The sequence below is a fragment of the Myotis yumanensis genome, unplaced genomic scaffold, assembly GCF_028538775.1.
Source record: "Myotis yumanensis isolate MYYU_CA2020_CCGP unplaced genomic scaffold, mMyoYum1.0.hap1 SCAF_6, whole genome shotgun sequence".
NCBI lineage: Eukaryota > Metazoa > Chordata > Mammalia > Chiroptera > Vespertilionidae > Myotis > Myotis yumanensis.
This window is the reverse complement of record NW_027223757.1, coordinates 38,140,460-38,164,678: the sequence shown is the minus strand read 5'-3', so window position 1 is coordinate 38,164,678 and position 24,219 is coordinate 38,140,460. Positions and strand designations below refer to the sequence as shown.

The following is a 24,219-nucleotide window of genomic DNA, read 5'->3' as shown; positions in this document are numbered from 1 at the left end:
ACCTACCCTGGATCTTGTCGCTACTCTTGCCACGAACCAATCATGCCAGAAAGTCATCGTGATGATTTCAGAACTGCATTGTGATTTATGCAAAGCAAGAGGATAATTACAGGCGGGAGGGCAGACGCAGTAGAACAGGCTGTTGGTGTGTGCCTTTTGCCAGGGCTGGATGGTGTGTGTGTGTGTGTGTGTGTGTGTGTGTGTGTGTGTGTTTCTATTGAGGGGACTTCTTGACATTCCTCTTGATTAGGGTCTGGTAACAGGAGAAGGAGGGAACATTGCCATTTCGATTGGGAGACAATCAGGCGAGACTCATGAGTATTTCCCAAAAGTTTTGATGCCTACAAACACACCAGCAGAGTGAAAGTGTTGGGGAGTTTGGGCCCTGGAGAGCCGGTCCTCCTACCTGCAAATCCTGCAGGCACTGAGACGCGTCTAGGTCTCCTCACCACAGAAGTCTCAACTTTCCCCGGGAGACCCGCCCAGGTCTACTCTTTGACACCAGCCTTCGGCTTCAGATAAATTACTTGGACTTTTGAAGCTTTTTGTACTTATCTCCCCCCCCCTTCCCCACCCCCGCGTCCACATGAGGCTGGTGGTGGCAGCAAGTGGATTCCTGGCGGGACACCAGAACCCCAGGCTGCAAGCCCCAGCCTGGCACAGCAGTAGCTGGGTCTTTACAACCTCGCCGGGAAATAACTTCCCGTTCTGAGCACGGAGTTCGAGTTTGCACTAAGTCGCTGGCGGGACTCGCTGCTCAAGCGTCCCCCCAACTTGGCTGTCAAAAAATGTTGATGTCTTGTCCCGCCGCCTAAAACAAAAACAGAAACAAAAAGCCCTCAGGTTTGTGGTTTTGCCCCACGGTTTCCTAATCTTACCCCACCTTGAAAAACCGAGGGTGGGTAAGTTAGGAGATAGTCGTCCCCTTCCCGGTCTTTCCGGAGGTCCCCAGACCCCAGCCCCGGTTGCTGCGCGACCCTAGAGAGGGCAGCGGGCTCTGAGGTGTGCGGTGCACCGGCCGCGCTCCAGGCCCAGCCCGGCCGCTGCAGAAGTTGCTGTCACGCGCTGTGGCCCCGGACTGGAGGGTCCGGCTGCATCCCAGAAACCGAGGTGCTGATGCGGCCGCTTAGGGCTGGGCCCGGGGAAGGGCGGTGGGACATGCGAAAGCACTCATTGTACACTGACTGTGACCCAAAGCCCGGTTTGACTCCGAGTCTGAAGAACGTGGGGTAGGGGTTGGGCAGGGAGGATTGCAGAGTGCTGGCCTGGGTTCTTACTCCCCCCTCCCACCCTACCCCCCGCCCCCCCCCCCCCCCAGCTCCCCAACCTGCGGCGAAGGGCTGGAAAGCAGGAGGTGTGACCCCTGACCTCTGGCCGGGCCTACGCGGGGAGGAAAGGCTGGCCCTTGTTGGACAAGTTCAAGCCGCTGGGAGAGCTTAAATAAGAAGTAATCTCTTTGAGATCGGGAGTCGCCGGCCCCCTTGGCGCGCGCGCTCCCAGTAGAGCTGCGCGGGGCCCAGCAGCAGAAGCACCGGCATCGCGGGGGGCGGGGGTGGGGGCAGCGCGCGGAGGCGGGAAAGCGCTTCGGAACCCTTCGGCCTGGAGAGGAGGGCCAGCCAAGCCCGCTCGGAGGCGAGCTGCGGGAGGGAGCTGTGCCCTCTGCCGCTCCAGTGCAGGCAGTGGGCGCGCCGGCAGTTCCGCTCTGCTCGGCCTGGGACGCGCTTTGCTTTGGGAAGCGGACGGCACCTTCCTCCACCGAGGCTGGCGCCCACGCGGACCTCGCGAAGTCCGCTTTGGGAAACGCGGAGCCTCCGCAGACCCCATCGGAGACCTCCAGTCCCCACACCGCGTCCTGAGCTACAACCTTCCCTAGATAGTTGCAAATGAATGAGTACTCACCTCGGGCCAGATCCAAGTTTTACCCAACGGAAAGGGCGCGGGACCAAGAATGAACCCACTGCCATGGCTACATCCGGCACGCACACTCACACTCACACACGGTCACCTCGTTTCCTCCACGGATTTGTCTGGAACGCTGGAGAGAAGGGGGAAAAGCGTTTTTGAGAAAGCTCCATCTCCCCTCCCCTTCACTCTTGCCATGAAATACAATGATTCATTTTTGTTACCAGCGCAGCACTGTCCTCCCCACCACGCACACACAGAGCCACACTCTCATATTCACACTCACTCTCAGCTCCCAGAGCGCCTGCATTTTCTTTGGGAGCCGCTGGGAGGTTCATTAATATCATTAGCATTTAACCCCCTCCCTCTCCCCATCCCCTCCCCGCACATGGCTGACGTCAGACCCCGCCAGGAGTTGGGGGAAAAGCTAAGTGGGCCAGGGACGCCCTATTCCCCTCCCCGCGGCTGCCTGTCAGAGAGCTTCTGGAGATATTACCGGGGACCCAGTCCGCCGCGACAGGCACAAAGTCACGGGGTAATGAACTTCGGGGACCCCGTGCGGCTGCGAGCGCGGCTCTCCCCGGAAGCCAGGAGCTGGCCGCGCGTTCCTTCGGGAGACTCCCCGGCAATCTAGCGGTCCCCCTCGGCGCTTGGGTCTGCCCGAGACTGCGGTTGTTTTCCTTCTGTCCTTAGAAGACCCGCAGTCTGCAAAGGACTGTCCGCACTCTGCATGCCTAACGCAGAGGGAGAAATTGAAGACGGAGAGACGGGAATGGAGGAAGAGAGGAATTTGGCCCTTTTGGCTCCGTAGGAAGACCCTTTTCGTGTGTCTCCATTTCTGTCCTTCAATACCCCTCTCTTGTTCTCCCTTCTTCCTCTGCCTGCCCCCTCCGTCTCCCCATTTGTCTGTCCACGCGTGTGTCCATACCAGGCAACATTCCCCAAAGCTGCGGTTTTGCAAGAGCCGGGAAGAAACTTCAGGATGCTGACATTTCCACGGCGGAACGAATTCTGAGCCCCTCCAACCCCCACCCCGGGGAGCGGCGCGCGCCGACACCCACCTGTCTGGCCCGGGAGCCTCGCAGGCTGGAGGGCGGCTGGAGAGCGGCGGAGCCCGGCGGCGAGGCTGGCGCTGTCGGCCGGGACTCGAGCAGCGCCCACCAGCCGCTCCGCCCCGGGGCCGCCAGCATGAGCAAGCCGGCCGGATCAACAAGTGGGTACCTTTCGGTCGGCTGCTGGGTTCAGGCGCGCTGCCTGGGGCGGGGGAGGCGGGGAGGCCTGGGCGATGCTGCCCCGGGAACAGCGACTGGGAGCCGGGAGAGGTACCCCACTGGCGCGTGTGCTTTGGCCCAGCTTCTGGTAGACCGCGAGTCGGAGCGTTTGGTGGTGAGGGAAGAGCAATTTGTTACCTCTGACTCTCTTGGTCACTCCTTCTTTCCGGTGAGGTGGGAAGGTTGCAACCCATGCAGCCAGCCCTCCAGTCCCGCGAGTTCCCTCCACTTATCACTTATCCCCAGGTGCGGGGCGGAGGGGGCGGTGGGGGCGGGAGCTAGGCCTCAGCCCGGGGCGGCGGCACCAGAATACGCTCGCTCCAAACTCCCAGCTCCGGCAAGGCGCGCAGAAGCAACTCCGCGAAAAGCGGATTTTGAATGGAATGCTTTGCACCCCGTTTCTAGCTATTGCAAATAATCCTGCGAACTGGGAAGCAGAAACCATTTAAAAGTCACATTTTCCTTAATCCTAAATCCGCATAGGTCATAACTGGGGAATCTAAAGTATGGCGAACCGCTCTAGCAGAGAGGGGACCAAATCCCTAAGCCCAAGGACTTTTCGAGCGGGAGCTCCACAGAGGTGGAGTGTGAGGCCTGCTCCCTTCGCGCGGTTTTCTCCTTTAAACTTGCTGAGCTGGCGGCTGTCCCTCGCCAGCCAGGCCGAGGCGGATATCCAGCCGCCCCTGCACCACGGCCTAGTGCGGGGCGAGGTGGAAGTTGCAGGGCGTCTGAGTGCACCGAGCCTGCGGAGCCGAGGACGTGCAGGCCCGAGCCCCTGTTGGGCGGGCGCGGCCCCACTGCTGGGATCTCCCCGGGCGTTTCAGTTCCCGCCCTCCGGTGGCCCGGGTGCCCTATCCTGGGTCCCAGGCCGGGGGTGACGCTGCTGCCGTCCCCAGGTCCCGGAGTTCGGCCCTGGCTGCTTTCACCTACAGCGTATTTGGTGACTTGCGCTTTCCTCCGCGGGGCCCCGCTTCTCCCCTCCCTGGCTCTCCTTATCTGATCGGAGCCTGAAAGTTGGCAGAGTCCACTTCTGAGAACTGAGAGCGAAGTCCCACTTCAGTGGGATGCAACTCCTGCCCGTCCCACATGGCTTGTGTTTTCACTTTGTCTGATGGTTTTGGCCTGGGTGCTGCTGCCCTTTTAAGAATCAGAGCGAAATGAACGTGAACAAAAAGAGAAAAGGAGACACGTTTAGATCCTGCAAACTGGCCTACTCTGGCCTGGCTGTTGGACCCTCTGGGAGGGGGAGCGAGCTTGTTCTTTGTGGCCGGTGTTCCTGTGCAGGGTCCCTCTCAGGAGGTTCGGAGAGAGACCTCTCCTGTGCACTCCCAGCCTCACTGCCAAAACCCACGCCCGCGGGCCCTGCAGGCCTCCTGCTCGCTCACCCTGACAGGCGCCCTCGCCGCCTTCCCTGGAAGTAAGGAGTCTCGGACTCTTGCACCCACTTGGGGTCCAGAGCCGCCATGGTTGGGGGTGTTTGTGAAAGGTGAGGCCTCGGAGGCGAGAGAGGGAGCGGACACGAAGCCCGTTTTCTGGGGACCAGCCTGCGTGCTAAGGACTAGGACGCGGTGGTCCCCCCCCCCCCCCGCCCCGCCCCCAGGCTTTTAGAAAAAAGACAGTGTGATCATCGGGAAAACTTTGGATCTTTCCAACTGTCCGAAAGCTTGAGTTTGCCACGGAAGCCTGGAGCCCCTGCGCAGTTCCAGCCTCCACTACTGGGGTTTCTCAGATCCGCAGGCCCCAGGCCCCGGCCGCCCGCCACGCCGCTGCAGCTGGGCTCTCCCAGGGCGGAGGCTGCCCAGCCGGCACCTGCAGCCCGCGCGCCGGGTCGGCGAGGAGGCCCGCGCAGCGGGGAGGTCCCGGCCTGCCGGGCCTCGAGGTCTGGAGCCCTCGCCTTGCTCGGCCGTGCGCGGCTGGAGAGCACAGCGCTGTCCGCCGGGAGCCCCGCCTGGGTGGTAGCAAGACCCGGCCAGTCACCCCTGCAGCCCAGACTAACTTCTTTCAACAACCTGTGATGGTAATTACAGTAATCGAAGCTGCCATATATCTCTAGGCAATTGTGATGCACAAAAAGCCCCGAGGGGACCCCTGGCGAGGGGAGTGAAGAACGGTTTTCCAGCCCCAGGAAACTCCCGCTTGCTCACGTCGGAGCTCGCTCGGCTTATTCCGTGAGGAGCTTTGCAACGGGCTCAACCAGCTTGTCTCCTGACCCCAAGTCACCTTAACGTGGCTGGGCGGCGGGGTCTAAGGCGCAGGCCCGCCGGGCCCTGGAATTTTTGCATTCCTCCCTCCGGCGCCCCGCCCCAGGCGGGTAGCAGGTCTCCCATCTGCCCCAGTTCAGGCAAAGGCCCGGCCTCCCCGCAGCCGCCGTGGCCGCGGGGGGTGCTGGTCTAGGAGCCCCGCCCGCGGGAACCGAGTGCTTCCTCCCCACTTCGGGGTCCTCTGGGGATGTGGCCCTGGCCTCCTCTGGATGGGAAGCAGGGACAGGAACCCCATCCCTGCTTCTCCCGCGCGCGCGCTCATCTGGGCGTCTTCTAAAGTACCCCCGGAACAAGAGGACAGCTGGGGGACGGGACCCCGAGCGTGGACCCCAGCTGAGGCAGAGGGCTGAGTTGTGCACAAGAGGTTGGCTGCAAATGATGGAAACCAAATCTACTGCCTCCAGACTGCGGGCGGTGCAGCTGAGCGCGAGTCCCTGCTGGGTGGCCGTGAGCTTCCTTGGGCGCCGTGACAAGACGGAGGGGTGAGGGACAAGCCCCGCTGCGGTCGCCCCGCGCTCTCTCCAGCCCCTCCCCCTGCACAGCCTCTCCTCCCACCCTGCGGAGGGAGGGGGGAATGCCCAGGCGGTGGTCGCTGCGCCGCGCGCCTCCCCGCCGGCCTTTGTCACCACCCGAATTCCCATGCTACTCTTTTTGACGGGTCACTGGTGGCTCTATAGGCAGGTGCTTCGCGGGGTTGTAATTACCCCGGCCGAGCCCGGTGGTTACCGACCCCTCCCCCGAGGGCCGCCCGCGCCCTCCCTCCACTCCCCCTTCCTTCCACCCCGGCCCCCAGCCGCCACTCCGCCAAGGCCACCGCGCGGGGTGCCCGCCCGACTGGGCGCGCGGAATCCACCAGCAAGTTCCCCCTCCGACGGCTCAGAGGCGTCCCCTCGCCGCGCCCTCGCCACCACCACTCCCTGCCCCGCCATTCGCACCCCGGCCTCCCCCGACCCCCGCTGAGCGCTCCAGGGGGCAGCTGTGGAGTTTCACCCGGGCCTCAGGCCGCCGGGTCCAGACTGTAGGCCTTTGCCTGGGCAGCAAAGGAAAATTAAATGTTAAGGAGTTAGTTATTATGAACTACCATGATCACTAAAGTGTTAAGTTAACACTTTATTTAATGCTCCCCCTGTTTGTGGGAGGAAGTGTCTCAGGCTGGAGGGACTCTTCTCCATTCTTAGGGGGAAATAGCTCCCTCCCTACGGGGTTTTTGAATGTTACCCCCTCCTGTACATTCCTTCAGAGTCTGCGGACACCCCAGCCCTGAGGGGATTTCAGGGAAAGTTCTCTTCAATCTGGCGACTGTGGAAGCCCATGGCGGGGGTGTGGGGGGACCACAGTCCAGAGAAATCCGGCAGGCCCTTTAGAACATTAGCCCCGGACAGCCGGCGGGAAAACGGGGGTGGCGGGGGGTGGGGGGGGGAAGGGGGGGGCCGCAGAGGATCCAGGGATGGAAACAGGTCTTGTAGGACGAAGCTGGGGAAGGAAGGCGAGGAGGCGCTGTCCCAGGCGGACCTGCCAGGCAGCCGCACACTTGCACCAACCTCCTCGGACTCGCCTAGCCCAGTGCTCGTTACTTTGGGGAGAGATTTTTTTCCTAAAGGAAGTAATTTCTCAAAAGCGTCCCTCCGGCAAGCATTTTTAAAACATAGGTAAAGCGAAAGTTGGGCACTGACCACGACTCTTCTTATCATTAATTATCCTAGGATTAGCATTGCAATCATCCTCCTGATCACCACCACCGCCCCGAAGCTCCAGGAAAACTCGCTGGCCTCCCAGCTACCATCCCTGGTTGCAGCCGTGTTTGTGTTTCTTCTTTCCCCTTTTTGCGTTTCCAGTTTGTCTCCTCGCGCGCTCGCCAACAACTTTGTCTGTTCAATGCAGGAGCCGGGGAGGGAGGCGGCCAAACTTTGCGCGGAGCCGAGAGGCAGTGGCGGCCGCGCTGCCGCCTAGGCCCGCGGTCATCTTTCATTCCCATACGGGCCTGGGCGCTTAGAGGAGGCCCCAATACATGTAGCGGTGCATGAATAATGCTCATTGTAGGAAACTGACACTTGCTCAAGGAAAAAAAGTTTGACTATAAAATCACTTCATTATTTGCTTTTACCGCAGCCTCGGTGCTAATCCCCTCAGAGGTCAGATTGCTTAGCATCTCTCTCTCCCTCTCCCCTTCCCCCCCTCTCCTCCGCCCTCCTCTCCTTCTCGCCCCTGGCCCCCTTCCCTGTCTTTCCTGCGATTTCAGGCCGCATTTTAGATATCCCCTGTAAAGTGTGCGGCGACCGCAGCTCGGGGAAACACTACGGGGTCTACGCCTGCGACGGCTGCTCGGGGTTTTTCAAACGCAGTATCCGAAGGAATAGGACGTACGTCTGCAAATCTGGAAACCAGGTACCTTAGCCGGGTTGCATGCTCAGCTCCCCTCTGCCGCCTGCCCCTCCTTTGTTTGTGCCCGAGGACGACTCTGCTCAGCAGAGACCAGACCTTGACTTCTCCGGTTCTCTCTCTTTGCAGACCCAACTCTTTGAGGCCCTTTTCCTTGGGCAAGGCAGGGCAGAAGGGGTGGAGGGGGGGGGGGGGACGCTGTGGAGGGTAAGGGAAGACCCGTGAGTTTGCAGTAGGAAGTCTGAAATCCCAGCGTCCCTCCTCCCCACCCCCAAACACTTTAATCCTCTAACGTTTTGACATTGGGTAAGGCCCTCTCCTAGCGGCGATAAAGCCAGCCCAGGGGACCTAAGGGACTTAAAAATCTAAACCTCAAATGTAACCTGGAGAAAGGGCTAGGTTGTGCTGTCTGTCCGCCACACCCACCCCTAGCAGCGCAGTGTCTCCACCACTGCCTGGGATGGCAGAAGTTAAGGGCACAGGGCATCCTACTCAAGGCTCAGACTCAAAGCGAGTGCTAGCCACTGCAACGGAGAGGATGTGTTCTGTGAAAGGCTGTGCCCTTCAACTTTTCTGAGTCTGGTGGAGCCTTGTCAGAAAAGGGCTGAGTGAGCAGGAAGAGAAGGCTCCCAAGGAAGGGGGACCTTCTCCCAGGTTCCCGTATCTCCTCCTTCTCTGCTTAGAAGATGTGCCTGGTTGGTTGCGTTTTGGTCTTGGGCAGGCTGAACTGTCTCAAAGAAACAGGGGAGTCAGGGCATGGACTGAGTGTGAGCCAAAGCTGCCAGAAAGAGCGACTAGAACCCCCTGCCCCGTTTTCCAGCCCAATAACAGGCTTATTTCAACCTAAGGGATCGGCCTTTGGGTCCCACTCTTTGCCCTCTCAGCCAGACACACAGGCGCTCCAGCACAGAGCCACCACCCTGACTCCCAAGAAGACCCTGGAGAGTGTATTAGTCAGAAGTCATCCCTTGGTAATCAAACTGGTAAACCATTTTCACTAATTAATATCTATATATAAATATGACACACATATATACTCCACATATATTGTTTGGTGCTAGTCGATTAATCTTTTTCTGAAGCCATGTCTGCTTATGTCAGTTTCTGATAGATTTGGATTATCAACAAAAACAAGAAGACATCTGTATTTGGATAAGTTATTTGGAACTCTCCTGCCCTGTTCTTGTTTTATTGGGTTCACAGCTTTGTATCAGTTTCTGCTTTACCATATGGACACATCACATTATACACACCCAGCACTGTAGCCCAATCGCTCCACAGGAATGTGGGATTACTGTGGGTTGTCAGATTCGAGCAAGTTTCTACTTAAATTGTCTTTTACTTTTATACAACGCACAGAATTGGGGAATCAAAACCTCAGATGTTAATGGCTTGATATTTTCAAAGGGGTTGGCTGTCAACATGCTGATGTCAGTCCAAGTATTTGTAAAGGAGCGATAATAGACTCATCAGGCTTGGTGGTTGTCTCCTTGCAGAGAGAATAAATGCACCGAGCAGAGGCACTCATCCTTCTCCCCGGGCTCCAGATATTTATATACATATGATCTGATTTGAAGACACTCTTAAAAACTAATGAAGGCTTCCATTTTGCATTAACATGTTAACAGAATACATTTGGGGAATAACATTTGATGATAGGCATATGATTGCACTTAATAATAACTTCTTTAAGCCTTTTTACATTAAGCTATTACACTGGCCAGCAAAGATGCCCTGAAGAATTCACTTAGGAACCAAAAAAAATTTTCCTTTCTCTCTTTTATTCTAAGATTAGGTAAATAATATTCCAACTTATTATTAACAGCAATGAGGACCTTTAGAAATTGTTACAACCCCCAGCCCTATATTTATTTAAATAATTCAACATTTTTAAACCAGAGGGGTGTGATCTTATAAAACTGTGTTTTCTAATGTGTAATTATTCCCAAGGGATATTTTAGAAAATGTACTTACTCTAACTTCAACATATATAACATTTTGGTATTATGAAGCAAAATAAAAATACATTTACTTTATTCTCTTTCTTCTCATTGAAAATCTAACAGTAACAACTCATATAAACACCAGAGAGCACCAAACTTATATATTGTCTGTGTATAATATATATATGACTCTTTATATAGCTTTGTATGTGTTTCCTCAGTAATAACACCAAATACTGAATGAATTCTATAAGAAAATTTCTCTGTAAATTTCTTCTTTTAATGGCCAACATTTCCCCATAAAAATGCATTAGATAAAATATTTATTTTTTTCAAGTGTCCTTGATAAATATTTCTAAGTCAGCAATTACCTCTTTTTCTCAGTTATCACACTAATATTCTCAACCCATATTATCATTTTGTCAGACAGTTCATTACATTATCTTCCTGGCTATATTTACACGGAGAGCATTTTTAGATTTTGCTCAGGCCTTGAGCAAATCAGATTTTGCCCTTCTCACCCTTTCTTCTGGGGGCCCTGCCCTCCTAACCACTCTGGCTTCTGCCTCAACACTTGAGAATGACTATGTGTCCACGAATCTGAGTTGAGAGGAGGCTTTAAGATAACTCTCACCATGCCGCTTATAAGGATGGCTTTCAGTACAAAGGCAAGAGTGAGAAAACAGGAGAGTAGAGAATAAATGAGAGATATTTATCTGACAAATAAATGGGCTCACCCAGAAAGTGAGAGAGGAAGACTAAGACCCTAAGCGGAAAGATAGCTAGCGGGAGGGGGCCATAGCAGGGATCCTTCCAGGCCAGCCCACTCCCAAAGGGGCGCCCAGGCCTCCTCCTATGGGGCCAGGTTGCTGTCTTCGGTCCTGAAAAAGCCTCACCCCAGTTTCTCCACTCACGGAAGTCCCCCCGCCCCCCAGCTTCTCCTCCCAGCACAGCAGAGTCTGGCACACCAGGCGCTGTGACCCTTCACCTGCTTGGAGAAGGATTTTCCAACTTGAGCGCGCTTTCATAGAGTCATGAATTGGTCCTCTTGAAGTATCCCCGGGAACCCCAGCCCTTTCTCTACCTGGCCCTGCTGGTGCCCGAGAACCTCACTGCTTCTTGGACCCAGGTGTAGGTGGCAGGTTTTGTGTCACCATCTGAAGGCCCACGGGCCTCTGACTGCCTGCGCTCTGTTCCAGGGAGGCTGCCCCGTGGACAAGACGCACAGAAACCAGTGCAGGGCATGTCGGCTCAAGAAGTGTTTGGAAGTCAACATGAACAAAGATGGTAATCAGTACATCTTTTTGCTCTAACAATGTTGATTGATAAGTAAATGATATGTACAGAAAATACATGGCACTCCTAGGCATGTCAACCATCTCCCCAGCACTTCTTTCTAGAGCAGTGGTTCTCAACCTTCCTAATGCCGAGACCCTTTAATACAGTTCCTCATGTTGTGGTGACCCCCAACCGTAAAATTATTTTTGTTGCTACTTCATAACTGTAATGTTGCTACTGTTATGAATCGTAGTGTAAATATCTGATATGCAGGATGTATTTTCATTGTTACAAATTGAACATAATTAAAGCATAGTGATTAATCACAAGAACAATATGTAATTATATATGTGTTTTCCGATGGTCTTAGGTGACCCCTGTGAAAGGGTTGTTCGACCCCCAAAGGGGTCGCGACCCACAGGTTGAGAACCACTGTTCTAGATGCTGGGAATTGGCCTCAGGCTTTCAGTCATATCCTTCCCGATCTCTTAGCATGAGCCCCACCCCGACCCCCTTGAACTTCCTAGAGCAAGGCCCATGCCCACATTGGAAACCTGTGCTCCACAGTCACCCCCAAGAAGGCAGCATTCCTGGGAACCCCGCTCTGCTGAGGATACGCGGTATTTTCTGCCTCCCTTCTTAATTACTCAGTTCACCCTCCTTGCAGCCCTTTTGTGGCCACTCCCAAACCTGTTAGCCTCCTGCAGGATCTCACAGTCTGGATGGATAGTCTTTGGGGAAGGAGGAGATCAGGAACTAGGAGACCGGTGTGTGGGAAGAGGGAGGACAGAGACAGGAGAACAGGGAATTTTGAGTCCCTATTTGCAAATTCAACAGGATTCCAAATTCGGCACCGCCAGTGTGGTGATCTGGGCTTCTCCAGCGCTTTCCCTTGGTTTAACAGAAAGGGGCTGGAGAGGGTTGGGTGAGGACTGTGGGTGTCTCGGACACCAATTCCCAGAAGGCTCTTAAACATGCACAGCAAGAACTAGGATTCTGGATGCCAGGTGGTGGCCTGGCAAGGGTGCCCCAGGCCGGGGCAAAGCAGGGTGGGGTGGTGGGGTAGTCATGGCCTGGAGGGAGGAGTGGGGCCTCAGCACCGGGTGTGGAGTGGGCTTTGCGTTGGCGGCCCAGGTGGCAGCCACAGCAGCTCATTGGGGAGAGCGCTTTCCTCCCCCCCTTCCCGCCGTCGCCCTGGGCGAAGCAGGAGAGTGCGTCCAACCTGATGAACTTGTGTATTGACAAGTTGTCAAGTTAGGCGAAAGGAAGATTGCCCTGCATTAATTTGTTTGTTTAAGCTGTTGGTGGTAATTGTCACATCTCCCTGCCTTCCTCCAGCACACTCCGAGGTGGGCTCTCCCTGTCCCATCCCCCAGGGTCCCTGGGCTCAGGGCCTTGCCTCTGTGGCCCTCTCTGACTTTTCTGTGTGGGCGGGGGTGGGGAGGTGGCGGTGGGGAAGCCATCCTAGGGCCAAGCGGGAAAGTCTGTGCAGAGACTAGTTGCAGGGAAGGGGGGACGGGGGTGCCTAGCTATCCCCTCCCAGGGGGTTCTCAGCGACAGAGAAAGCCTAGTCTTGCTGGAGGCATGTCATTAACCTGATACTTTGGGCCCGGCTCCTCTAACGCAAACAGAGTGGCTGACAGCCCACCCCAGAGCGCCCTCCGCCCCCACGTTCCGGTGACCTTGCCTGCCCTGCCGTGGCGCGTGGCCCTGCAGCGCAGCAGTGGCCGTGTGTCTCCCAGACTCTGACCCGGCGCCCGTGTCCGTCTGTCTCTGCAGCCGTGCAGCACGAGCGGGGCCCTCGGACGTCCACCATCCGCAAGCAGGTGGCCCTCTACTTCCGCGGACACAAGGAGGAGAACGGGGCGGCCGCGCACTTCCCCTCGGCGGCGCTGCCCGCCCCGGCCTTCTTCACCACCGTCACGCAGCTGGAGCCGCACGGCCTGGAGCTGGCCACGGTGTCCGCCACGCCCGAGCGGCAGACCCTCGTGAGCCTGGCTCAGCCCACGCCCAAGGTCAGGGGCCTTGCTGGGAGTCCCGGGAAGCGTGGAGGGAGGAGACAGGGGCACCTCTTCCTTCTGCACTGGATTGGGGACGGGCCAAAGATGGGGCGACCTCGCAGGATACTGGCAGAGCCCTGCAGGGGGCTCTGGGCCTTTTTGCTCTTCTCCGTGGAGCCACGGTTGCTCACACTTGAGTGTGCAGTTCAGTCACTCTCTGAGTTGCTACGGATGTGGACTCCCGGCACCTCCGCGCCCCCCCCCCCGCCCCCCCCCCCGCCCAGGCCCTTTCAGCCCGTTTGATGTGGGGCGGGGGAGGGAGGCTGCACCTTTGGAAACGGCCCTGGTGCGGAGCCCCCAGTCTGAGCAGAGCAGGCTGTCTAGGGAGTCCCCTGCAGGTCAGAAGAGTGGACATTTGTTTTGAGAAGGAGGAGTAGAGTCCTTGAGTTGCAAATATTAGGGGTCTATTGTCTTGGGCAAAGCGGTGGGTCTCTAACCTAAGAGAGGAATGTGGAACTCACCCGGTTGGACAGCTTGGGGAACCTGACATTTGCCAGTCTCCTCTCACTCTCTTCTGAGCCTCATGGATGGATTTACACCAGGCCCTCTACTGGCAGGGACACAGCCAGAACCACCTCAAAAGGCTGCCACCTAGGGACTACCCTTCAGGAGTCCAGCTGGTACCTACCCACAGCTCCCACTCCAGGCCAAGAAGGGATCTGGGTTTCCCCAGAGGAGGGCCAGCTGCAGCCGCACACGGCAGGGAAGCAGACACCTGGGCACACACGCACGCACAATATTTAATATTGCTTCCTTAGCCTTGATGTGTATAATAGGCTTGGGAAAGTAGTGTTATGAATATGTTGTCAGTTATGAATGGGAATGCTCTGTGAATGATTAAGATGTCTAATTGAAATATTTCCATAATATACTAATCCTTTCTAAAAATACTCACATGCATATTTGTGTTTGGGATGCCTATTAATTTGTACTTTTTTCACATCTATTTTTATGTACACAAATGTGAGCAGCTATCTAAATTGGGAGACAGGCCTGGCACTTGGCTCAGCCCAAGGAAAATTTGCTGTAGGGGATAAAAAGCCAGATGCCCCTCTGGAAGGAACAGGCCCACAGAGTGGAAATGGGTCTCTCCCAACGATTTCCCGAACTCTGTAGATAGGATGTTTGGTTTTTATGCCCGTATGGCAACTGCCCATTTAAGCAGAACATCCAAGTTCCTATCTCCTTCTCGGTTCTAATTAGAAAACTAAAAAGTTGGGCTCTCCTTGCAAAGCTGTGGTTTCCTCACTCCCTGGTCTCTCTGTTTCTCCCCACCCAGTACCCCCATGAGGTGAATGGGGCCCCCATGTATCTCTATGAAGTGGCCACAGAGTCAGTGTGTGAATCCGCTGCCAGGCTTCTCTTTATGAGCATCAAGTGGGCGAAGAGCGTACCAGCTTTCTCCACCCTGTCTTTGCAAGACCAGGTATGACCAAGAGGGCCAGAGGTCTTGAGGGAAGGGAGCTGGGAAGAAGCAACAGGAGTCAGCCTTATGGAACTGTAGGTTACCTGGATAAATTGCCAAGGTCAGGCATCAGTTATATATATATAAATTGATTTCAGAGAGGAAGGGAGAGAGAGAGATAGAAACATCAATGATAAGAGAGAATCATTGATTGGCTGCCTTCTGCACGCCCCCTACTTGAGGAGATTAAGCCCGCAACCTGGGCATGAGCCCTTGGCCAGAATCGAACCTGGGACCCTTTAGTCCGCAGGCTCTATCCACTGAGCCAAACCGGCTAGGGCAAGGCATCAGTTCTTAAGAGCAACAAGGAATCTATCTTTACTAGCTTCTTCCTATGGGTTCAGAATATCTAGCGACGGACCTTACTAAGAAATGTAATTATGTTGTTTTGGGAACTTCGGATCTGGTTTACGAAAAACAAGCAAACAAGGGCATTATTTTATTTTACTTTTTTATTTTAATTGAAACTTCAAATTTAATCACAAATTCTTAAAGACTTTTAAAAAAATTGTTAAAAACAGTGCTTTCTTAGAACACTGGAACTGAGAGAAATAGAAGAGTATCCTCCTCTTAAGATTTTTGGAGCTAGTCTCACTATTCTATATGCAGAGCTTTATGTTTTTCATCGTGATAGAGTTGGGGCCACTAATTTATCAGCATATAAGATTAAAGGGTGTGTTGCAGGCTAAGTTCTCTCTAGATTCTTTAAGTCTTTTAGAGATTTTGTAAACAAATGGGCATTGTGCATAGTTCTGTGGTTGTAAATGATATTCCGAGGCAATAAAAGTTTGTGCTGCTAAAAACTGTGTTGTACCAAAACCCAGAAATGTTGTTGTTAGGAACATCAGAAATGGCCTCTGCCAGGATTTTTCTAAACTTAAGGGAAAGGAAGAGAATGAAGTGTTCACAACCTTGACTGTTACCAGTGCATTCTTGGGAATTAATGACAAATTTCCCAAAAGGCTAATAAGTAGTTCTAAAAGCAAAGGGTTTATGTCTTTAATTCATCTTATACCTAATTAAAGAATAATAGGGCCCCTTCATATAAAGTACATTTCCTACAGAAAGACCTGGCAATGTGCTAAAAACATCTAATCTTCTAGCATGGAGTGTTCTTTTTTTCATGGCCTGGACTTTCAGACATGGCCAGAATTAGATACTGTTTACCTTGCATTTTTTAAATATTCTTTTTTGTACTTGATGTAATAAAAATAAAGCATTTTGAAAATTCAATCTTTTGATTTTGGTTACAAGCCTTCACAATTTAGCTCTTAGCTTCTGAAAGGAAATCCTTCCGTATAAATCATCCAGAATAGGTTGAATTTTTATAGATTTTTCAAAAAACAGATTTTTCAAGATGGTTAAGTTCTATCTTTGACCAGGTTAACTGGTTGGCTCTGATCATTTGCCGTGTGTGTGTGTGTGTGTGTGTGTGTGTGTGAATTGGCTATTTTTTTTCTCAAAACAAGTATTTGTAGACTCTGTAATTCAAACAAAATTTATTTACGGTCTGCTACTCAACCCTTCGATGGAAACCCTTTCAACAACTAGCAAACTGCAGTGAAGTGGAATCCAGTATATTCATTTGGAAAAGGAGCCAGATTTTCATTTTAAATATTCAGAAGCACATTTTATTAGAATGAAAATGACAAGCACCTTGATGCTGTCCACTTATGAGTCTCAGAAAAATCAGTCAGTGAGATGAGGTAAACTCAGTAAAGCCCGATTAACATAATTACACCCTGATTTCCCTGCATGCCTCTTGGGAATTAGTGAGATCTCTCTCCCTCTCTCTGCCCAGCCCCCTATACCCACCAGGACGATGGGGGCCCAGATCTGCAAGCTTACTCTGGAATCTTCAACCCTGATAATATCAGCATTTTATAGGCGGGGTATCCACCTGCTGAGCGGCTGGTGGCATTTCATTGAGACTGTGTCTCTGGGAGAAGTTTCTAGGTGGTCAGAAACACATAGATGGGAGGACCAGAAGGGTAAACCCTTTCCCAAGGGAAGCAAATTTTGGGAGCTTAGAATGGCTGACTCTCCAATGCCTGTGCTTATCTGTAGGCACCTTTTGAAAAAGGAAAACAAGGGAAAGATAAAATATTCAGAGGAAAAATTACCAAGACAAGCATTTAAAACACTTTTTAAAATAATGGAAATTTACATATTGAAATTGTTTATAAATTTATAAATTACACACTATATTATATTATACATCTATTGTATGACAGCTGATGCTTTTGGAAGATGCTTGGAGAGAACTGTTTGTTCTAGGAATAGCACAATGGGCCATTCCGGTTGATGCTAACACTCTACTGGCTGTATCTGGTAAGAATTGCACAATTTAATGACTTTGTTGTAGAAATTACCATAAAAATACATTACTGAAAAAAGAACAACATGTAAAGAATAACAAATTCCCACTGAACAATAGAGTATACCTGTCATTTATAAATCTATATTTAAATGCAAATAATGTTGTTTTGTTGTATTCATGACTGCTTGCATTGTTATTTAAATGCAAATTACTGTGTTTGTTATCATCCAAGAGACGATTTTATATTAACTTTCATACAATATAGCCAGTGTACATGGAATCAGATATCTTAGACTGACAATTGAATAGATATTGATATGCAGGATTTTGTCAAAAATCAATATTAAATTATGAAAATGCCTTCATATGATAGCATTTGTTCCATGTTTTAATTCTAGGCATGAATGGTGACAACACAGATTCCCAGAAGCTGAACAAGATTATATCTGAAATACAGGCTTTACAAGAGGTGGTGGCTCGGTTTAGACAACTCCGGTTAGATGCTACTGAATTTGCCTGTCTGAAATGCATCGTCACTTTCAAAGCTGGTAAGTGGACGCAAACCCCTGCCTCTTCTCCTTCCCCACTTTTGCCACATCACTAATTCAGCCACCTCAAATTCCAGATTTACCTTTGCAAAAACAAGTGATAGTTTTGAAGAGTGCTGAGACTCTTAGTCTGGCCTCATTTTGATAGCCATGGGGACTTGTGCGCTGTCCTGCTGGCTATTCACTTTAGGGAGATTTCCCATCTGCATTTCCTGTGCTGTCTATCACGGTTTCCTGGTCTTCATTTCTAGTTCCTACACATAGTGGCTCTGAACTGAGAAGTTTCCGGAATGCTGCTGCCATTGCAGCTCTTCAAGACGAGGCTCAGCTAACTCTCAACAGCTACATCCATACCAGGTGACTCTTGCTTGCCCTGAAGGTGTCCTTAAGAATATTGTTCCCATTGTGAATGTGTGAGCAGGGGGTAATAAGCCAGTTCAACCTTCCTGACTAATTATTCTGTTGCCAACCAATAAAGTTACTTAGAATTATGTGCTCACCTATATCACATGGTGCGTGAGAGGAGCAAATAAAATTAGATTAGCAATTAGATTGCCAGATGCCTTGCAGCTGACCTGGTTGAACAAGTTAATCCATCATAATAGTTGAACACATTTGTATGAATGGACCCAGTTGTGGGAAAGGTAAAAACGAAGGCCAAGTGTTACAGTTGATACAGTAGAGAGTAGTGAAGTCATCCTTTAAAAAGAGGCAAGTGCTTTTCTTTGGATGCCAATCCCAAATAGAAGTACCAGAGAACTTTCTAGAGAGGCCATCTGTACCTCCATCATAACTGCTGATGGATATCTGTTGAGTTACTTGGAGTCATTGCACGAACCAGGTTATGTCTGGCCAAGCAGGGCCTGTGGGCAGAGGCTGCTCTTGTCTATTTGTAGAAACTCTCAGTCACAGGGGCTTCAGCAGGCCTCCTCCTGGCCCACCGATGGGGAAGTCCTCCAGGAGGTATAGACCTTTCTGCTTCCATTTTCAGAGGGAAAAGGCAAGACTTTAAAGAGCTGTGGAGCTGGCTAGTTCTGTGGTGGACGTGAGGTTAGAACAGAGTTACTATTCTTGTTTATTCTCTAGGCTGGCTTATTTATTTATTTATTTATTTATTTGCGGTTATTAGGGCCAAATGATTGCTATGGAGAGAGAATGGGAATTTTAGGCCTGGAGGGAGGAAAGAGGCGAAGAGAGAGAGAACAAGAAAGCTGGTCTTAAAGGGAAGCCCATGGAAGCCTGTCTCTATCATCCCAATGTCACCACAGACACTGTGCTGAATAACTTAATCAGATGAAGGGAGACTGTTAATGCCTCCCTGATACTGTATCCATTTGGAGTAATACCACTTCTGCTAGGATCTTCTTATTTTTATTACAAATCCTCTTTTGAATTCTATTGAATAAAACTGTTCCCTGTCCATGGAATATCATTGAAACTGTGTTGTGTGCTGGTGCAATGTGTATATGTTTTTCTAAATTAAAGTGCCATGGTTTTTAAATTTAAAATCCATGTTAAATTTTAATATGTATATAATAGGCACTGAATATTTATTCAAAATTATTGAATGAAGGAGTACATAATTTCCCCACTAAAAATTAATTTGTATATTAGAACTGACCTCTGACATTTAGAGCCATTAAGGTTTAAGGAACATCAAACCAAGAAGAATATGATTTCAGTCCAGCCTTCGCTGGTGAGCACTGTGGGACACCAGAGAACAAGACACTGTCCCTTATTGGTGCACGAAGTAGGTAGAAGTATTACTCCAATTCAGACCAGAAAAGAGAGAAAAGCAAAGTGGGGAGTAGGAGAGACAAATTCTAGTTGGGGGAGGCGGGTGAGGGAGAGTCTGGAAAGGCTGATTGATGGAGGGGACCACACAGGAGCTGGTGTCCTTGAATGGCAGGGAGGAAGGGTACTCCTTAGAGCTGGGAGAGGGGCTGGTAGAGGGAGGTGCCGGAGAGGTGATTGAGGAGAATCTGAGAGAGAGAAAGCCTGAGGAAATTAAACCACAAATTGACAAAAGTCTATTTTAAAGAAATGGCGAGTATACTACTTCTCCCTCAACCTCAAAACAAGGAAATTATTCATGGAAGGAACTCATCTGCTTTGACATGGAATTCTTGTTTCATGATATCTGCCACAGCTATAATTTAATATATTAAGATCTAGACTCATGCATGTGACAAAACTGACTATGCCTTATTTCTTAGCTCCTTCAAATCAGGGTCATTTTCCTCTAGCACTTTCCTGTCTAGAAAAATAAAATCTGAAATCAAAATGAAAAGTTAACACAGCGAACAACTAATAGTCAACATTGCAAACTGAGCTCATTGTTATAGCCGTGTGAGCTATTTCTCTAATTATGTGTTATATAAGGAGAAGGCTTGGAATAGGCGTTTCACACAAACCATATGTTACCACTGAAGATCAAATACATGGATCTCTGACAGGCTCAAAACACTTACACCTGAGTAAAAACTTCCAGTTATTTTTACTAATGGATGATACCAGGTCATAGCTATTCTAAAATATTAAATTTGAGCAGTCAGACATATGCTCTCTCTGTGTCTCTCTCACACATGCACATATACACACTTTGTTATTATTTCTCGGTAGCACCATACTTCACATATAATAGACAATTCTTGTTGACTGACTAACCAACCCCTTCTTAATTAGAGAATAAAATAAGTGGGTGAGAAGGTGAATGTATTATTTATTTACCAAAAATCAAGAATTGTCTATGGATTCTCCAAAATCCATCCTTTTTCAAAGTAACCACTTCCCCCAGTGGTTCCTCACACTGGAAACTTTTAGCCCAGCAGTTCTCAACCTGTGGGTCGTGACCCTTTGGGGGTCGAACGACCCTTTCACAGGGGTCACCTAAGACCATCCTGCATATCAGATATTTACATTACGATTCATAACAGTAGCAACATTACAGTTATGAAGTAGCAACGAAAATAATTTTATGGTTGGGTCACAACATGAGGAACTGTATTTAAAGGGCCAGAAGGTTGAGAACCACTGCTCTAGCCCATTAGGTCAATGCAGCAGACATGGTAGAGGCTCAGCTGTGTCCCACCCATTGCAGGCTTCTCTCTCCTCTGCCCAATCCTGGGATGGGAAACAAAGCTATTGACAAGAGTAAGTGGCCAGGTGAAAGGGAGACCTGGGTCTTGGGATTTCTTTCCAGGAAACCTAGGAGAAGCTTTTAGCAAAGAGAGCAAGTGGTGGGATTTAGGCCTTTAAGAAAATGTAGATAAGCTTCACCATTTCCATACTGCATTAGTCAGTGTGGGGTGGTGATCCCCATCCATGGGTGCACAGGAAGCTGGGTAGTCAAAGAACCAATTGAGGCTCTCAGAGGCCCAGAATGATTTATCAGCCTCGTATCAGGTTGAAGAGAGGGACTTTCATGTCTCAAAGCCAGGAGACAAGAGGGACGGTTGCTGTCCCGGATTTTATTTGCAGGGTGGGGTTATTGGGCAGTTAAACTCAGTGTTCAGCCACCTGACTCTTGGGAAGGAATTTTGATGTCCATCAGTTCCTAACACTTTGTGGCTATTGGTGGAGCCTGGCTCAGTCACAGGTATGTGAACCCAGACCTCGGTCTTTTAGATGGTTTGTTTCAGTGGAAGGAGCCCTCCCTGGGGAGTGTATGGATACCTGATTCCAAGCAACTGACTAAAGAAGCATCAGGGCTACCGTGAGGAGGTGGCTTACAGGCATCTGAAGGCAATAGGAAATGAAACGTGCACATCTGAACACAGATGTGTGTTGGACATTAAGAGAGGAAATTGTTAAGCAATTTCCCACATCTTTAATTATATGTCAATTTCATTGACATGAAAGTTGGGTGGCACTGCCACCCAACAGAACTTAGCCTTCAATTTGCAGTGTAATAAGGATGGAATTATTCCTGAAAGTGACTAAGTATAATGCCTGAATAATAATTTGGAGAATTTCCTAGAAAAGGAATCCATTTTATTTGAGGGAAATTGCCTTGCAAAGGAAGAAACCTTGACAATCAGAAAACATGGATACTACCGCTAGCTACTGCACTAGCACCCTTATATTTATTGACTAGCCTAAACTTAGTACCTTGTTTCTTCATTTTTCCCCCTCCAAACCAAATGCAACCCCTTTGCTAATGTCGAGACAGTCACCATGTGATTTTGACACCGTGTGTTCTGCAGGCCTGGACACCTCTGGCTGTAGAACCAGGACCATAAGTAGGGCCCGAGTCCCAGACTCGGCTGCAGGGGTAGTGTGTTATTCATGAGGCCCAGTCAGGAAACTATGCTGGAGATGGTGTGTGCTTAAGTATGAGCTCTTAATTCCCAGCGGTAATGGATCTGACCTTGCTTTCACGGCTCCTCCTATTCCAGATATCCCACTCAACCCTGTCGCTTTGGAAAGCTTCTGTTGCTTTTGCCAGCTTTACGTTCTATTAGCCCATCAACCATAGAAGAAGTGTTTTTCAAAAAAACCATCGGCAATGTGCCAATTACAAGACTGCTTTCAGATATGTACAAATCCAGTGATATCTAAGCTCTTCAAGTTCCCACTTTCCAGTATGGGATAGTCTCTGATGAACTTCCATCCACGGAGAACACGCTTCAACTAACCAACCCTTCCGGAAGCATACATCTGGGGGCGTGGAGCCTTCCGGAGAAAACATCCATGGACACAACAGTTCCAGCAGCTTTGACCTGCTGCTGCCTCATCCGGGGCAGGGCAGCCCAGAAGGACCGCCTGAGCAGAGAACTCGCTGCTGCCACGCCCTGGGAGGGCACACATCGAGGGTTGCCACTGGCCGTGCCACTCTGCCTCTCACCTGGAAGATCCGTCTGAACTATCAAACACTGAAACACGAGTAGAACTTCCTTTTCGTTTTTAGTGTATAAAGTTGGGTAACCAAATAGAGCTCTGTGTATAACACCATGCAGCAGCCTTGAGAACTATCTTATGAACTAGACTTTATTGTAAAAACAATGGTTAGGTTTAAAATAAAAAAGTTTTATCAAAATTTTCCCATCTATTGTAATACATCATTAAGTGGCCTTCAGAACTGAGTTAATAAGTGAAAGGTAGATTATGCCGTGAGATTTGCTTTTTCTCTATCTTTTTTTCCTTTCTCTTTCTTTTCTTCTTCTTTTTAATACCATAGGCCAGGCAACCTTGTCAAAGGATTGGTGGACGAAAATGAAATTCTCGCCAGAACTTCAGTTTGGATAACATCTCAAAAATAGAAGAGCTTTACTAAAAGAACAAAAGTCGAGGGAGGAAGACTAAAAACAGCAAAACCAAATAAAGCGGAGGTGAAAGATTGAGGCAGACTGCTGTCCCATTAAAATAGTGCTGAAACCAAAGGCAACGAGGGTCCAAGCTCGTGTTTCAGTGAGTCACATCAGACAGGAGACCGACACAGATGTGATGTTGAATGGAACGTCAAAGAGATGAGCACTAAGAGGTTTCTCGATTGATCCACTGCTAACAGCCTGAGACTCTTAAATGCCTTTCAGAAAACTGGTTTCTAGTAAAGCCTTGAATGTGTGTGTGCATGCACATAACACACACACGCACACACACACCACCACCACCACCACCACCACCACCACACACACACACCCCATTCTACATTGTAAGCTGCTCCTTTGGTAGGAAACTATACTTATGAAAATGTAGAAACAAACATTTTAAAATAGCTGCTGTACTTTTCACATTTTGATTTAGTAGTTTCTAGCACTGAGGAAAACTATTCAGCACTTGGACTATCATAGGTTGAGTAAAACTTTTCTTGTACAAAGTGAATTAACTGATTTGTGAAGTTAAAAAGGTTGTACTTCATTGTATTTACAAAGAATAAAAATATATTGAATCTAAATGAATTTGAACTCTGCCTGGTTTCTTAGCCTCCTTCCCTGGCTGGTTCTCACCCACCAGATACAAGGTGGTGGCAGCAGCTGGTGTAAAAACTGAAGCTCAGAGCACTCCAGCCTGAAGAACTGAACTACAAAGGCAATTTCCTTTTTACAGTGAATCCCATTTGTAAAATGATGAATAAAGAAATAAAACAAGATTCCATTCTCTGCAGCTCTCAAATATAATTGCATCTGTTAGAAAAATTGCTGTGTGAGGAAGAAAGAGGACGATTAACAGAGTCTTCATTCACTTACTCCTCTGTTTCTAACTCTCTTGCCAACATCTCAATCCTAACCAGGAACTTAAAATCATTTAATGATCAAAAGATAAAGTGTGAAGAACTTTATTGGGGAGTAAGATGCAGAAGGAGCAGTAGGAAGTGCATTCAGATGTTACCAGGAAATCTCAGGGCACTGGCCCCACGGCCAGAGGTTGGTAGTGGAAGTCAGAAGTGCCAAGGCCACGGACACTGTGGGTTCCTCCTGGGGAGCAGCTCCAGCGAGAGTCTGGAGCAGAGGCACGAGCAACTGTTGGCTAAACTGACCTTGCAGATTGCATGTGTGGAAGCTCAGTCAGCCATGTACCTCTCGTCTACTGATTCCACAGAGAAGTTAGTCTTAACGAAAAGCCGGGAACTCAAAGATGTGTGCAAGAATGTTCCTTGCACTACTATTCATATTTAACCTCTACATGCCCATCAACGGAGAATAGGTAGATTGCAGTATATATAGACAGTGTTACAGTAGTTAAAGTGAATAGACTAGAGCCAACATGTCAACAGGGGTAAATCTAAAATACAGTGTTTTGGTTGGGTGAGAAGTGAATTGCAGAGGATACATGCAGCTTGGTATTTCTATA

The 24,219-nt window shown here is 50.0% G+C and overlaps 1 protein-coding gene across 1 annotated transcript; it reads left to right on the top strand.

Annotated features, from left to right (window-relative positions):
• Nucleotides 1-2,441: 2,441 nt before the first annotated feature.
• Nucleotides 2,442-23,268, top strand: NR2E1 (nuclear receptor subfamily 2 group E member 1). Its single transcript, XM_070419292.1, has 9 exons — nt 2,442-3,115; nt 7,674-7,819; nt 10,956-11,043; nt 12,814-13,049; nt 14,374-14,520; nt 16,794-16,890; nt 17,278-17,427; nt 17,679-17,784; nt 21,825-23,268. The coding sequence occupies exons 1-9, from the start codon at nt 3,091-3,093 to the stop codon at nt 21,985-21,987; spliced, it is 1,158 nt and encodes a 385-aa protein (XP_070275393.1). The 5' UTR covers nt 2,442-3,090; the 3' UTR covers nt 21,988-23,268.
• Nucleotides 23,269-24,219: the final 951 nt, after the last annotated feature.